The sequence below is a fragment of the Tympanuchus pallidicinctus genome, unplaced genomic scaffold, assembly GCF_026119805.1.
Source record: "Tympanuchus pallidicinctus isolate F22 unplaced genomic scaffold, pur_lepc_1.0 scaffold3, whole genome shotgun sequence".
Lineage (NCBI taxonomy): Eukaryota > Metazoa > Chordata > Aves > Galliformes > Phasianidae > Tympanuchus > Tympanuchus pallidicinctus.
The window spans coordinates 39,952,984-39,970,674 of NW_026294747.1; the positions used below are offsets into that span (position 1 = coordinate 39,952,984).

The 17,691-nt window shown below is 33.7% G+C and overlaps 1 protein-coding gene across 4 annotated transcripts in view; it reads right to left on the reverse strand.

The window, feature by feature from the left end:
* The window catches only part of CEP128 (centrosomal protein 128), a 95,153-nt gene that overhangs the window by 66,971 nt on the left and 10,491 nt on the right, over positions 1–17,691 (reverse strand). For all 4 annotated transcript variants that reach the window (XM_052693488.1, XM_052693484.1, XM_052693485.1 and 1 more), the window contains 6 exons: positions 17,063–17,154; positions 16,269–16,341; positions 12,236–12,352; positions 3,220–3,306; positions 1,634–1,708; positions 565–697 (listed from right to left, as the gene is read on the reverse strand). In XM_052693488.1, the coding sequence (XP_052549448.1) occupies positions 565–697; positions 1,634–1,708; positions 3,220–3,306; positions 12,236–12,352; positions 16,269–16,341; positions 17,063–17,154 (577 nt within the window). The remainder of the gene's footprint in view (positions 1–564; positions 698–1,633; positions 1,709–3,219; positions 3,307–12,235; positions 12,353–16,268; positions 16,342–17,062; positions 17,155–17,691) is intronic.

Here is a 17,691-nt window from a genome sequence, read left to right on the forward strand (position 1 = left end):
AGTCAGACAGTTATCTAACAAAACAGCAAAGGCTTCACTAAGGATATAATTTAAAATACTATTACATGTTGAAATTGTTTAAAATATTTTTCTTCTAAATATCATTTCCCTAGAATTCTAAAAAGCTGCAATTTCAGTCATGACTGAATGATACTGGATTATAACGATAATATTCCTAAATACTCTGGAATATGATAGTACTTCACAAGAGCTTCTACCAAAAGCCAGCTACAAAATGGACATCTGCTATAATTTTCAAGTTGACAGGTTTTAAACTGCAAATGTAATGAAATGGGAAATTTCAAAAAAGAAAAAAAATGAGGAGTATTTAGGAATAACATAAAAACACTATCCAAAACAATTCTCTCTAATAATCTTCATTTGTTTTAACCACAGACATCAAGGTATTATATTCTAAAATTGATATTTATTTGTTAGAGTATTTATTAACTTGAAAGTGAGGATTTTATCAGCTGTTTTAGTTGAAACAGCAAAGGAACCTCAATTAACTTCCAGTTGATTAACTAATTTGCAGGCATCTAGCACCAAACTTGAGATCTGTACCTGTTCTAATTCTCCTTTCATCTTCTCGCACATCCTGGGAGCTCTGATGGTGCATAACCACACTTGAAATTTGACGCTGCAAGTCTGCACGATCTTCCTCTGCTCTCAAAAGTTGGGAACGAAGATCTTCAATCTAAAGCAAGTATTGAAGTATCAGACATTTGACAGAAAACAGAATGAAAGTGTAAATAATATACTTTTATTAAACTGTAACAAACATAAACAATAACTGTACACAATGTTTATAAATAAATCTCAATAGTTCTGCAGATAGTAAACAAAAAAAGATAATTTAGTTCCTAGTTAAAGCCACAAAGTGTTTATTCAATCAAAATTAAAAGGATCATTTAAATCCATTATGGCGACCATGGTTGAGCATTAATTTCTCCAGATTAAACAAAATAATATCATTTTATATGTTTTAATTGTCTTTTACATTGAAAACATATGTATAAGGTTTTATGTTTTATGTAAATTCTACTCATTAAATATATAATATGCCAATTCTCAAGAAACATACTAGCCTTTTATATATTTTACTCTTTCTCTTATATACAGTTACAAATGTTTAGGTAAAAGGACTTTTTTCCTAATGCTATAATCATCCAGCTTCCCGCATCCTTAAGATTCTACCTTATCTGCATCAGTAGGCATCATATAGAACACACTTTGGATCATTTTCAAGATGGTTTGCCTTCTTTTTTAATTTTTTCCTCATATGGTAGTGCACAATGCAGCAAATACTGCTATGCCACTGATGTACATGAAGTCATGCACTTTGCATAACAATAATCACTAATATAGAAGTTGTTCTAGAGCATACTATGAAGGGCAGTTACAAATAATGTGTTAATGTACTTGAAAAGCACCATGACTGCTATTACTGTTCTTATTAATACATGAACATACATTCAAAAAGGTGTATACCTGTATTCAAATCTTTCTTTCTGAATCTCCTTCCATCCTTTCCAAAAGAACATTATCAAATATGAGATAAGAAGATTAATCAAAAAGACTGAAATAGCCAAATATGAAAACTTCAGTATTTCCATCACACCAAAGCAGTTACCTGATGCAAAAGAGCTTCTCTATTGCTTTCTGATTGATTCAGCTTTTTCTGGGACTGCTCCAATTCTTGCTCAAGCTTACAGAAAATGATGAAGAAAGAAAAGGTATGTGTGCATCACAGTACAAAAGTTCTATTTAACTAGTTAATCCTGACACAAATTAATTGGTACAAACTATAATTTAAAATAAAGTATAATATATGCCATATTTTTATTCATCCAAATCCTTAACACAAATTTTCATTTGTATTACATCTCAGATATATTTAAATCATTAAAAGAATGTTTAACTTATAGCCTATGTTTTTTTTGCATACTTATATACATAACATGAAGATGGTATATAAACTCCAAAACAAACAAAAAGAAACAAATTAAACAAAGAAGCATAAAAGCTACTTTTCACAGGGCTATAACTTAAACAAAAGAAAAAAACTACTATTAAAAGAAATTTTAAAAACATGCCAGGATTTGTGGCATACTTTCAAACTCAGAAAATAAGATGACTTAACATTTGAATCTTTGCCATATAATTTATTCATAAAAACGTCAAAGATGACAATTTGTACAACTGGTAATTGGTAAATTCAGTGCTTCTCTGTACTGTGTTCAAAGTTCAAAGTTGTATTTCAGTTTTTTTTCAAACAAGATGACTGAGAAACTGAAGAGCCTGGACTTTCATACAATTAGAATTTTCCCTAAAATACTGTGTCAAGGGAATGTAAGAATGTGTAATCAGGGTAGTCAGGAAACTGATTACCATTCCAAAGCCAGAAAACAAAAACTATGAAATATTTTGAGAACTCTTGTCAAAAATAACTCAAAGATTGAAAAGATGCATGTGGAAATAAAAATAGTTTTTCAAAGCGGGAATTGTTATCACAGACATAATATCTCTTTTGTGAATGCTAAGGAGGCTGGCAAATGTGCAAAGTAAACAGGACGAGTATTAATGAAATTAAAAGAATAACAGAATATAAAATACTACATCGATTGTCTTGTGCAAAGGTTTAGCATGGAAATTATTGACAAAAAGTTTAAAGTTTATATAAGAGGGGGAAAAAGCTAGCAATAACGTAACACTGCCCTTGCAACCTGCAAAAAAAGGAAATAAGCAACTTTGTTTTCTATAGATGGTAAAAAAGAAACAAAAAAATAGTTCAGAAAGAAAAGTATTAATAATCACTAGTTTGCAAAATAATGAAACAAGCATTAATTGCTGAGATGAAGAAAAGTCACACTGTAGAGCTGCTGAAAATATTTGAGAGTTAACTACATCTATTTGACTATTCAGAGACAAATCAAAAAAGAAATCAAGGATAATCTACAAGCTTGTCCGTCTGGCAAGATGGAGCACTTGTAAAAGAAAGAGACTGTAACTAAAGAGTTTAGTAAGAAAGACATAAGTTTAGTGTAGTTGCATTCCGTGTGTCTGATATAAAAAAGCAAACAAGAAAAACTCCACTGTATTATCTTAAAGAGTAAAGAAAGGTTTATACTGCTGGTTTCTCTGAAGGACAAAGAATATACTACAACATATGACATTATACAGTAACTTAAACCAAAGAAGAATAAAAGCAAGGCTTACTTGTTTCTTTTCACTTTCATATTTCACAACTTTATTTTTCACAAGTTCTTCTGTTTCCATTGCTTTAGCATCCTGCTTCTTTAAAGCCTTAAAAATTGAAAAACATATTGTGAACTTCATTTAAAAAGTTAGAAGTCTTCCTTTTAAGTACATTAAAATGAAGCAATCTGCCTTACATTTAAGAACTAAACGAGTGCTTTTTGACTAAACGAGTCTCTAAAATTTCCAGGTGAAGTCAATGCCTATTGTCATGAAAAATAACAAAAAAATGCTCATGCATACATAGGCATACTGGGCCACATACAATATTACAACTAGCATTAACATCCTTCTGATCTATAGATCCACAGATGCCCAAGACTGACCCCAAACACTATGAAGTGAAAGACTAAGAAGTTGAAGAGATCCCTTATAGATAAACTGTAAAAATATCAGATGAGGAGAATGTATTCTCTAGTACAGAATATGCGATTACACTACATATGACGCATTGAAGTGAGGAAAGCCCTTCTATAAAGTTGTTTGAATTCTGACAGATGTTTAGAATTGTAGTGTTAGAGCAGGATTAACTAAATCATTACTGATCTAAAGCTCGTTATGCTTTATTTCAAAAATAAATAGACAAAGCATACAGATTTTTCCTGTCCCACTTCGAACTGAGTGTCTAAAACCACCAACATAAATTTTATAAAGCATCTTATGAAAATAAAACTGCTTTGACTACTAATTTTGAAATATTGTCCTTCTATAAACCAACACTATTTACAAAATGTAGCTAATTACTTGTAAAGAAATGCAGCAGACATCACAGGACATATTAACACAAAAAAAATCTTAAGTATTGCATGCCATAACAAACTCACCCACTGCATTTGCTATGAATTTGACTAATCGCATCAAAAACTCATTTCTCTGCTATAATACATGACCAAGCAGTTTCCAGGATAGCCACAAAATCAATTCATTGGAGATCTTAGCACACAGCTTTTATTTTGATCCAATATTACAAAATATAAATACGTCTATAGCCTGCCCAGAACAAAAAGCTTTTTTTCTAGTCTGTTCTTTCTAAATATTTATTTTACATCGTAAAGAAATATTTCCTTAAACAAATATTCCTAAAAGTGATTCCTGCCATTAGTGCAATTTCATGCAATTTTGAACATTTTCTACTTGCTGTATACTGGGGAAAGTTTGCAATTCATTAAAAATTTAACTGTAGAAGCTTTATTTTAATAAGTAGCTTTGTATAGAAATAAATGGATGTCTATATTTCTCTTAACCTTATATCCTCATATCATAAAATGCATGGATTTCAGTATATTTTGGCTTTCTCTCCTGCTTGAACAGTTTATACTAAAAAAAATAGATTGTGGAAGCTACTTACAATGTCACTGAAAATATTATGCTACATAAAGAATTAAGGTTTCATTTTACTGATTCATAATCAGATAAATCACAATCTTGCAGTATTTAAGGTATTTTTCTAACTATTCAGTACATGTTGAAATTCGTCCTTATGAGTTACCAATATAACTCAAAGTTGCATTCAAATCTGACAGTTTCCCAGCTTGGTCATAAGGACTCTGGGAAGAACTCCCCTACAGCTATAGCATAGGGAAAAAATAACAGCTAATGTTATTACTGTACGTAAGGTGGTTGTTGTTTTACTTTTAAGTGATATGTACTAGCTACAATTCTGTTTCATTTTTCTAGCAACATTAGAAGCACTGCTATATATAGACAACTGTTTGCCAACCTTAATTTTTGCAGTAATTAATTGTAAATGTAATTAATTGTAAAAAAATACATTTCTTCATGTGCTGATTTTGCTAGGAAAGTCAGCATATAAAGATAATAAAATTCAGTTTAAGGAAAACTAAATTGTAGCTCAGTAAAATCTGAACTGAATTAGAAATCCTAGGAAAGCTTTCAATGATGCCCCTGTAAAAGGCAATAGTACATTTCTGCATCACTAGTACATCCAAATTCACAGAAAAACCACAGAAATCAATATGTCATTTCAACTTACTAGAATCAGTGTATGATATTTAGACTATTAAACAGCAATAACATCAAACAAAAAGGCAGTCTTTCATATCACTGATACTACAAATATAATGTTTGCTTTTATTTTCTGTATATTGTTTTTTTTAAAAAAAACTACCCATAATCGTTTTATTATTAAGAAAAAACACTTCAAATATATCAAAGTTAAAATACTATAAAAAAATGAGCTGGTACAATAAAATAAAACGTACCTCACATGCACTGCTTCAACTGTGAAACATAGGTTTCTCCAATAGGTACCAGACAGAACATGAGTTAAGCAATTAGAATGTCATTAAGAATGGGAAATATTTGGTCATCCACAACCAATAGCTTTTACTAATGACTCAGAAACTATGTAGGTAAAAGATAGCACTATGCTATCTATTGCCCTCCTTTGTAATTATCTCTTACTGGCTTATGCCAATCTTGTTCTCCTCCACTGAAGATTTCTCTGCGAAAGGTTTAACTTCAGAAATGAAGACTTACATAAAAATGTAAAAGACACCATATAAAGAGCCAACAACTTTTTTTTTTTAATTTCATTTCACAGAATCATTAAGGTTGGAAAAGACCTCTAAGACCATCTATTCCAACCACCAATCCTCCCTCACTATGCCATGTGCCTCAGTACTACGTTTCTTGAACATTTCTTGACCATCGCCAGGGACAGCAACTCTACCACCTCCCAGGACAGCCTGTTCCAATACTTGACAACTCTCTCAGAGAATAAATTATTCATAACATCCAAACTGAACCTCCTCTAGTACAACTTACTTCTTGTCTTACCACTAGTTACCTGAGAGAAAAGGCCTACCCCCATCTCTCCACAATTTACTTTCAGGTAGCTGTAGAGAACAATAAGGTCTCCTCAGAACCTCCTTTTATCCTTCTTTGTTGTCACCAAAGAGGGAAATGGGGGAACGAAAGGGTCAAAAAAATAACAAGTAGGAAGTGGATGCTGAGTACAGCAGTTCCAATATCCTTCCTGATAGTTTCCTAAAAACAGGCAAGCATGGTCCAGGGAACTTAGCAAAGCAGCACTGAAGCCCCAAGGAGTGGAAGTAAGTCTGCAGTCATTAGAATTCCCCCAACAACATCTTTTTCTTTACAGGGATTAACGTGTAGGCTGGCCAGTAGATAGCTAGCAAGGAGGTTGTGTAAACTTGTTAGGCCCTGGAGGGAGCCACAAGGAAGCAGAGAATTTGTGTGTAAAGACATCTTTATAACACAATTTCAGGATGGATCATTTAGATGTTCTGCAGTCTGCTCAGTCAGTAACAGGCTATCATCTCTGACAGGCTAGATGAACTTTAGAATTAACCCAAGGGAGCAATTCTTATAGGTTTTTATTATTTTTTTAAATAGACTTTACTGTCATGAGATAGCACAAGAATATCAACATACGTTATATAGCTCCACTCACTGTACTTCATCCGTAGTGCACTAAAATCCACACTATTAATAAGAAAATCATTTACTTGCTACTATAAGTATAGTAGAAAGTATAGGGGAAAAGTATAAGAACTGTGGTTACAGAGATCTCAGCAATCTTTTCCAAGAAGAAAATCTTCAAGATATGACGTTTAAAGTTTCTTTTTAAAAAAAAACAACTTTTCTTCCAAATAAAAAAAGATTTGAAAGTTGCGCACAGACCACAAACTGAAATTGGCTCTTCCAAAGTGAAACTGAACAGTGAAATAAAGTCATATTAGACAAAGTATGCAAGCAGACCAGCTTCATGCTTTATTAAAAAAACAACAACAACAAAAAAAATTTAATCTGAATGAATTTTTTTCCCTAACCTGCCACATTAGGAGCTAGCACTGGTCCAAGTATTTTACTATTTCTTTAAACATCTTGCCTAGCTATTTCAGATACATTTGTATGAGACCTGCTCATGTTCCAAGACAGAGAAGCGAGTCAGACTCAAACTGCAATCAAAGCAGAAATTACTAGCCACAAGTGGCACACCACACAGCAAAAGGGCAAATATCAGTCATACGTTAAAACATCCAGATGTGTCAGGGTACAGATAAAGATCATGTTTCTTTAAAAGGGTCATAGAGAAGGACACATAAAAATATAACTTTCAACATTTTTGACCATCGCTCTACCCATCCTCTATTTAAAGTCCACCAACTCTTCTGCACTTCACAGTACATGCAGTAAGATGTACCCATAGTCATTACTTTAATATAATCAGTGCATTCAAAACATTCTATTAAGATAATTCTGTACACCTAAAGTGAACAATGCATGCTCCTTAGGTCCTGAAGGAATTGGCTGATGCAGTTGCCAAGCCACCCTCCATCGCATTCAAAAGTTTTTGGTCATCAGGAAAAGTCCCTGGTAAATGGAAAAAGGGAAACATCATTTTCATTCTTAAGAAAGAGAGACATAATAGAAGGGAGAGAGACAATACAAGGAAGGGATGCCATCCAGAAGGATCTGGACAGACTTGAAAAGTGAGTCCATGAGAACCCAATGAAGTTCAACAAGGCCAATTGCAAGCTATTGCACTTGGGTGGAGGCAGTCACAGATTTTTTTTTTTTTATTTTATTTTTTTGAGAACAGCCCTGTAGAGAAAAACTTGGTGGTCCTGATGGGCAAAAAGCTGGACAACAAGCCAGCAGCATGCACTTGTAGCCCAGAAGGCCAGCTGTATCCTGGGCAGCATCAAAAGGTTGGTGACCAGGTATAGAGGGAGGGGATTATCTCCACACTCAAAAGCCCCATTCGGAGTACTACTACAGCCACCAACACAAGAAAGATGTGGAGCTGTTGGAGCAGATCAAAAAGAGGTCCACAAAAATGATCAGAGGGCTGGAGAATCTCTCCTGCAGAACAGGATGTGGGAGCTGGGCTTGTTCAGCTTGGAGAACAGAAAGTTCTGGGGAGACTTCATTGCTTACTTCCACTACTTGATGAGAGCTTATAAGCAGGAGGGAGACTGACTTTTTACACAGGCAAAGGGAAATGTTTTTAAACTAAAAGTGGGGAGATTTAGGTTAGATGTTAGTAGGAAATTCTCTTCTCAGAGAGCGAAATAGGTTGTGGAGAAGATGTGGGTGTCCCATCCCTGAACAAAGTTAAGGCCAGGTTGAATGGTCAGCCTGATCTAGTGGGTAGCAACCCTGCCCAAGGTAGGAGGGGTGGACCCAGATGATCATTAAAGTCTCTTTCAATCTTAGCCATTCTATGATTCTGTGAATTTCATCAAAATAATTCTCATTTCATCAAAATTCATAAAGACAGGCATAAGAATTAGCAAAGTCATCCAGGATAGACATTACGTATAAAAGGTGTTTTAAGGCTATTTTTAAGAATATTTGATCTTGCTTTAGAAAAAAATAGAGGTATATATGCAAATGAGTGTTACTAAGTGGATGGTGCTTTCACATTCAAAACAAAGCAATAAAGAATATCAAAATAATTTTAATTTAGACAAAAATGCATTTTGGTAAAGTATCCTATGTACACATGCCAGCAGCACTGACAAGATGAACACATTTCATATCGTTTCTAATTTGAAACAAGTTTATATCACAGATAGAAGTGAAGATGGGTGACTCACACTAATTTCAGGTTTTCTTTATAAGCACTGCTTAAGTAGACCTCAAATACACACCAACTCAAGAAATATTACCAAGCACAGAGTCAAAAAAAAAAAAAAAAAGCAAACTTAAAGATGTAAAATTTTATATTTGAAGTTTTCTTTATAGCCAACATATAACCAGATATATTCTTCATTAATAATCAGTTCATGGGGCTAACAATGAAATACAAATAAAGTTTGATGATCATGAAAAACACAGACAAAGAGAAGTCAAATGGAGAAAAAGAAATAGCAAAGTGTCATCACGTTCAGTTAAGCTCTGAAAATATGTAACTAAATAATCTAGATTTAGGAAGATGTCCATCTTAAGATGGTAAAATACTGACAAGTAGTGGCCAGTTACGGGCATCGCACTTTCCCTTACAGATCACTATAACATTTAAACCTCACCAGAATTTTTAATTCAAAGTACTGCTGATCAAATCCAAAATTAAATTTGATTTGGTTTAGTTTGAGATGCACAGCAAGCAAAATAATGAAAAAACTGTCTCACCAAATTGCCACAAATACTTTAAATAGTATTTATTTGTAAATTATCCATAACATATTGAATGACTGGATTTTAGATCTCAGTCCAAACCTTATCCCCTTCCAGTAGTGTTACTTGTAAAGCATGTTGGAGAAATAAAAAAAGATAAAAAAGAGACTTCAGAACATTAAATCTATGCAGTGGTCACCACAAGACTGGAGTTTTGCAAAGACTGCCTACTTCAAATACAGGATGTAAAAGAATTCATAAGAAACCGTGTAAACTGAAAAATTTCTCTAAGAACTTTGCTGAAGGACTTAAGTGAATGACAAACATAATTCTTCTATACTGTAGAAAAATAAATACCTTAGCAAAATACAATTACATCAGTGCAAGTAATGAACAAATGAACAAAAAGACTGGTACTCAGCTTACAGATTCATTGTTGAAACGACAGTCATGTAAGACTGTTCACAAATTTTAAATGCTTCACAGTCATAAGTTTCATTATTCATTTTATTTGGTTTATCGAATAAAAATCTATTTATCTCTATCACCCCATACAAAAGAAACACAAAGTGAAAAAATATCAGTTCAAGAACTCAAATTCTTAGATTGTTTTGGTGCTGGCATTTTTTCCCCCTCCTTGTTTTCAATTCAAGACAACATCATTTCTAGACTTTTTATCTCCGTAGAAATTTTTACATTCCTATTCCCTATAAGGTAGAAAATATTTTTCCTCAAAAAGTTTTCTCATACAACACCTTCTCAGTTTATATTACACTGAGGATTGTATTAGAGTATTACAACACGTACAGAGTTCATATTATTTTGTTCTTAAAAAGAGAACAGTTCCAAAATTAAGGCCCAACCTGGTCCAATTTGCCAGTGTGTCAACTGAAGAGCTCAACCTAAGAAAATGTTCCTAAGAGCTCTGTTCCTAAGAAATATAAACAATTTCCAGAATTCACATAATTTTCTACTTGGAGGTTGAACATAACAGCCTTGATATAAGCAGCAGGAAGAGTTCTACTACTACTGGAAGTGTACTACTGGAAGCCTTTGTTTCAAATCTAAACTGCCTCCATTTTCTTCTGCAATCCATTAAAGAGTCTTTCATTTAAAAAAAAAAAAAAAAAAATTGTCACTAGATCCTATTTCTTCCACTGAAGGTCAGAAGAGCCTGAAAAAAAAAAAAAAAAAAAAAAATCCTCCATTCATTGCAGTATCAGTAATCTAATTTCCACTAGGACCCAAACAGTACGTCTAGTCAAAGAAATCCAGAAGCCATGATGGAAAAAAAAAAAAAAAAAAAAAACACCCAGAAGGAAGATACAGATACAGAGATACAAGCCCTTTCCTGAGAAAGTGAAGACATTCGCCAAGAATGAGACTCAGAAAAGTTGCAATTATGAAATACTGGGTGTGGAATAAGTCTGTTCCAGTCAGGACTGGCTCTGAATCTTGGGTTGGGCTAACCTTTAATAATGAAAGTTTACCAAGCAAACTAATAGGGGTTGAACTTTCCTTTTAGCTTCACAAATGTTAGGGTCTGAATACTGAATTTTTGTATCATAAAATCTTGTTTAAACAGGAAGGGCTCCTTGGGAAAAACAATTTAAAAAAAATGTGTATAACAAAATAGAATTTGCAGGAAAGATTAAAATATTTTCACATGCAGCTGGAAAGCTTAAAGGAATGGAAGGTTAGGGCAATCACTTTGCATTTAATATTCATTTTGCATAGAACACAAGAGATGAGCTATTTGAAAGAAATATATCTAGCTTAAAGATTTATGATTCACACTGCCAATTGTGAAACTCTTTGAAATATATTTGAATTCATTCACTTGAAAACAGATTTTCCTTGCAAGGAAATAATCACAGTATCAATATATCTTTATAGATAAAAGTCATTATTAAGAGCATAAAGGAAGATTTTTCCAATTAACAGATAACACTATCAGGTAACAGCAACTCCTCTCATAACGCATGCTGCTACCAGATTGAAGGCCCAATCAAAAAAAAAAAAAGTCAAGTAATAGACATAGGCATATTGAAGATTAAAATCCCTATGAAATATTGCATCTTCTGAAAACTGTAATAAAGTACACTTGTTCATATAAAAGTTCATTTCACCCACTAAGGTATCAATAGGCAAAAAAAATGATGCACTGATTTTGAAACAGTAGTAGAAATACTAAGAACATATTTATTAGCATTTTTAATTCATATTTTAAAAAGTATGTTATCTTCTTAAATATGACCTCTTTGAAGAGTCTGTAGTCTCATATGAAATGTAAAGCACAGGTCTACCTTAAGGCTCCTCAATATCATGGCACAGCATAAAACTGCTTTCCAAAAAAGCACATATACCATCATTAAAAATAAAAACATCAGAATTATGGATTTCTTTTCAACTACACCTTTATATTAGAGATGACATTGTAAATAATATCTTAAGGATTGGAACAACCTGATTTTAAAGGTCTCTTCCAACCTAAGACAGTCAATGATTCTATAAACATTAAATAATTACAGTACGTTGAGATTCACACATTTTCCAAATAGCACTATAAGCAGAAACAGAGGCATACTTGTCTTAGATTTCTTAAAGTAAGCACAAAAGGACATTATATTACAAATTAAAATTACAGAAAAGTATTAACATTTTTATTTGTCTATTAAACAATGTTTTATACTTCATCAGATATTTGCTCTGACCTAAACTGTTTGAAAAGCACTGAAAAGCGAATGCAGCGTATTTGATTGCCAGTTTGACAGACACAGGGTCATAAAGACAGCAAGATCTCAATTTGATCCTGAGTATCAGGAGTTTTCATTTGATCTTGACTATGGGGAAGTTTTCATTTGTATACCTCTTGTAATTGAACAGACATCTGTCCCAGTTGGTCCTGGCGCCTTTCTATAAGCTGTCTTTCAGCACGCATTTCTTGTTCTATCTCCTGAAGTCTTCTCTCTACACGTGTTGATACCTTCAAAAGGAAAAAAAAACTTGCAGGAAATTAGGGTGCATTTCAACCACATACTGAGATAACAATAGAGAAAATAGTAAATAAAGTATGGGGCAGAAAGAAAGGAAAATGAAATAACTTATTTTAGCAAGCAAGATTTGGAACAGTATAGCAAATAACCAGAGTTACAGCACCGAGTACTCAAGATTGCTGTCTTGCTAGAAATACCCTCCTCGTTCATTTACATTACTTTTTTGCAAAGTGGTAGTTCTAATAAAGCATTAAACAAGTCAGTACCAAAGCTTGGTAGCCACAATACATAAATTTTAGCTTCTCAGCTGCCACAGGCCCAATCTCTAGAGAGTCAATTCCTTCAATCCCCTTTATGTAAAGCAAACCAAAAAAATTGCTTCATTTTCAGAAACCCATGAGTGACAAGCGGTAAACAAGAAACAAGTACAGAAGAATAATTGTGTGATAGCACAAAATATTTACATAACTTTAAGAATTTTTTCCCAATATTTTATCAATTCATATACAGAGGAATATAAATAAAAGTCTGTCATTTGTTAAAGCAATCTGTAATTCAACATCAAGCGGCAATCCTTATTTTTGCTTTTCAAGCTGCTAGCAGACAGCACCCTCTTGTGGGCAGCAAATTACATTTATATCATTTAAGCTGAAGATTAGTTAGGAAAATAATTGTTTCCTCCCTACTTCAAAACTAATGGTTTTTAAGAGTCACTAGAAAGCAGTTCAATTACCAAATGATATTCAAATAAAAAAAGATTTAAAACACCATTCAACTACAAGTTTCATATATATGGAGTGAACAAATTCTCACTAAGCATGCTTCTGCTAGCATATGCATGTGTATGGCTAGAAAATTTTAAGAACACCGTTATGTAGCAAAAGTAACAATTAATGACATGCTTATGCTCTGATCTTCATGAGTAATATAAAAAAAATAATACAGTCCTTATGTCTTTAGAAAAGGAATGTGTCAGTTACAGCTTAAACCGTTATAACTTAAAAAAGTGTTCTAGGAATATTCAAATGAGGAAATATTGAAAATTGAGAAAATAGACTGATTATTTTTCCAGAAATTGATTGATAAATAGGTAAGGGCAAAGAAGAAACTTCAGCAGCAACTTTACAATCACTTCAGACAGTTAAGTATCTCAGCTGATCTGCATGAGGTTGTTTCAAAATATTTTATTTTTTACTTTCTGCCTTAAGCAAATTGGGAGCTTCTCACTTTAAGTATGCTCCTGCATTTCCTATATTTTGCTTGCTTGTGTTTGTTGTTTTTTTTTTTGTTTGTTTTGTTTTTTTTTTTAAGATAATTTGCATACACTACTTTTGGATATTTGTCCAACTCATTTCCTCCATATACTGGAGCTTTTTCTGCACATGATGTTATTCCATAAATATAAAATTTGCACTATCACAAGCTATTCCAACTAGATAGGTTGCTCTAAAAGTAATGCCTCTTATTTACTGCCATGGAAATGAGAAGAGATAGAAACACCACAATAACACTATTTGATAGAGCAAATTCTCAGTTACAAATTGTCATTTTTCACTATAGTCCAATCATCAACCCACGCTGTCTAGAAGTCTTTTACTTCATTCATTGCCTATTTGAGCATTTCACATATTAAAAGCCATGCATGGGACTTGATTTATAACAAATGTCCTCTCTTCTGGTACAGTTTTTGTTTATTCACCACACAAAGTACGTATTAGTACCAAAAATGCAGTTCCTCCAAAATGACAGTTACCCAATCTACACTGGTGTACACATAAGAATTGCGTTTCCTGATTTTGTAGCCTTTTTGATCTTCCTCAGTGTATCACAGAACGCATGACATGCAATAATAGGAATAAAGACAGAAGAAAGATTACAGCCATAAGTAAGCAAGCAGTAAGCAGCACACGAAGAAGAGACTAAAACTCAATTATCTTTTTTTATCCCAGATGACCCTAATTCAAGACAACATTCCTACCATAACAGTATGTATCTTGTCTTCTAGATCAAAAGCCTTAACGTAGACAAGTGATTCACTCAAGAACAGTACAAGGAACATGGAGCTTCTACATAATAACATGAAATGCTAAACTAAATTATCATATTTGCCCTATATAAGAACATGATCTAAAGATACCTTTTCAGCACTAGAGACTAACTGAACAATACTCATGATGCTAAGTGCTCCGCTTCTGTGTTAGGCTTTCATTTAGCAGCAAATATCTCTAAAAGTGGATTTGACTAAGAAGCCCCCCCTACCATTGCCAATCAAGCACAAAGTAAAGAACGTCCCATTTAAAACCAGGGTGACAATGCCTGTCCTAGAAAATGATGTCTCTGCAGCCAACTGCAGCATTATTGTTTTCATTAGAAGTGCATCATTAAACGTTTCAGCTTCTAAAGCTTTATTTGGGAGAGAAACTATCATCCTTGAAAAGAATTACTCTTCTTTTTCTATTCCCCTTATAAGTAAAAAAAAACGAAGGAGAGTGTCCTTGTTATACTGTACATCTCTCACTTTTTGCTTCATTCAAATAAAATCTGTGACACCCGATTTCTAGTTTTGAAAACTTGCTATAGTAGGTCACAAACAAAATACAATTTATTTCTTTCAAAAATGAAAAGACAGTGGCTGCCAGAATTCCAGAAGATTGAAGAGGAGGGTTAGTTCCTCTCATTCAAAGGCACAGAACAGCTGTACCCTGGTCAGCTGCAGCAGCCATTTTCTTGTGAATAGTCCTGCTTAAAACTTTAGAGCTTGTTAATTTCCTGTGACATTAGAGAGGGGAAAAATAGTATACTGAGAAGCAGACCACAGCAAAAACAGTCTTGCAAGCATCTAAGAATTCCCTACCAGATAAACAGAGCTCACATTCTAACAAGGACACCCTGCTAAATTCCTCTAAGAAGGCTGAAGAGGCAAGTCTTCCTCTGCTGATTAATTCCATCATATTAAGCGGTATTGATAGATTATAGTCTCTTGAATCTCTGCCCTATTTCATCTGCACAAGTACAGTCATTAAGCCTGTTGATGCCAAGAAGTTGCTCTTGCTACAATACTGGTATCAATGACAAATGCATAACTAAAGACCTTGCCAGATCATTTACTACTAACTCATGCAATTTTAGAGCAAGACCAGCCATCTAGAAGAAAATAAGTACACTCAACACAACGCTTGCTCCGAAAAGTCAGTATTGCTTCTGATATAGAATTAGCATGCACAAAAAAACATAGACTCAAGTCTGAGTGTGGAACTACCTTTTCCTAACCAGTGGTGTTCTCATCTTCTCTCGTGCCTGCAGCAATACTCTGATTTGACTTCCAACTCAAAAGATTAGAATTAGTCTCCTTCCAGCAGATACAAGAGGCAAAAAAGAGAATCACAGCTGCACTGTCTCCTTTGCTACATTTGCCACGATGCCAAGATCATACTCTCAAGAGACTCATTCATTTCAGAAGACTGCACAGATCATAAGGATTGAAAAGGATAGGGAGAGGGGAAGGAAGAGGAAAAGGAAACCTCAGATTTCATGGTTGTAATAGAAGCTTCTTTAACATGGAAAAATCTAATTTCTATCTCTCAAAAGGTATCTATTGCACTTATAGAAATGTTCAAAAGAATGTTCAAACAGGAGCTTACGCCAAAACCAAATTTTTAAACAAATTCACTGCACACTCACCTGTAAAACATTCACTTTGACTTTACACAAATAGCCAAGATAAAAGCACTTGTTCCGCTGATTTTATTAAGGAAGGATAATATTACAACAATCTTGTCTGGCCTGGAAAGGATCCTGTTCAGACATACATACTAATACACATTGCTGAGTACCAGAGCAAACAGTAGCCCATATCTTGCTTAGAATACTAAATATACATGATCTTTTCTTGGTAGGCACACTCACCGTTTCTTGTTTTTGGGATTCCGAGAGCTTTTCAGACAACGCCGCTAGAGCCTCTCTCATTTCTGCATCAGCCCTTCACAGAAAAATACAGGTAAGCCTTAATACTCTGCAGTGCAAAAGCTAAAGATCAACTGGGTTAATTTTAAGCAGCAATACTCTTGTGGATTTTTAGGCTACTTGAATTCATTCCACAGCTTCTAAATTCCTAGCATAATTGGAGACCAGCCTCAAGTGGAAAATTTGTAATAGAAAGAATTTCCATTTCTCTAGTGAAGATAACAGAGCACCTAATAATGATTCTATCTAGTTTGAAATACCAGACATCAGATCAACAAGTACAAATTATGAACACGTCAACACAATTCTTTTGAACAGAACTAGTTCTTACTGAGAAGAAGAGTACTAATTCCTGTTATTGTTATTAGACAAAGCATCATATGTTGAGACAGCATGTACTGAAATAACCAAATCATTATCGCCTGAATGAGAACTTGTCCTCATGAAACTCCAGTATCAAGAACATAAAAGGAATGTTTTACTAACAGAAACTCCCAAACCCTTTTCTGTCTGTCTACATATAAAAAAAGGGAATGAAGCTACGTATTTTATGCAAATCAGAACTTGTACTTGCTATTTACACTTAAAAATACTGCACAAGAGGATATGTAACAGGTCATTCATAGTACTAGTTGTACAGATGTACTGGTACAGCGTACAGATGAGTAATTTATTATTTAGAAGCATATAAACTATTTTCTCCATTGTTCTTCACATGCAAGTTATATGGTCTATACCTATCTCTTCTTGAAAGCTCCCGACTGATGTCATCTCCAAGACGAACTTGTTCACTACTAATATCGCGAAGAGACTGGTGGAAAGAATGCAGCTGTAAATTAAAGTACATAAAGTAAGCCAAGGCTTAAGAAGGCTTTTATCTATAATATTTCAAAAGTACACCTATACAAACTTTTAAAAAGAAAATATTAAATAGAAAGCAGCAGATAAAAATAACGTCTGAAACAACTTTATATGAACTGCAGATCAGCCTAGATGAAGCCACTGTGCTTCTGTTTCTATAACCTTTCACAACACTTTCTCATTTACATTTGATTTTCAGTCCATTATTTGCTAAACAAAGCTCCCAACCATGTTTTTTTTCTGTGCTTTCATTTTAATTACCAGACATTGCATCATCTTTTAAACTTAATGCAAGGCAAATTGAAAGATCTGAATGGTTAAAGTCAGGACAAAATTTCCTGTTCATACATGCTAGTACAAATGAGAAAAAGTTCTGCCCAGCTATATGTACTGCTAAAGAAAGACAGCATGTAAAAGTGCAAGTGACCAAGCAAAATACTGTGATGTTTTCAGAAACTAGAATCTACAGAAATTTTCATTACTTTTGACATCACACTATTCACTT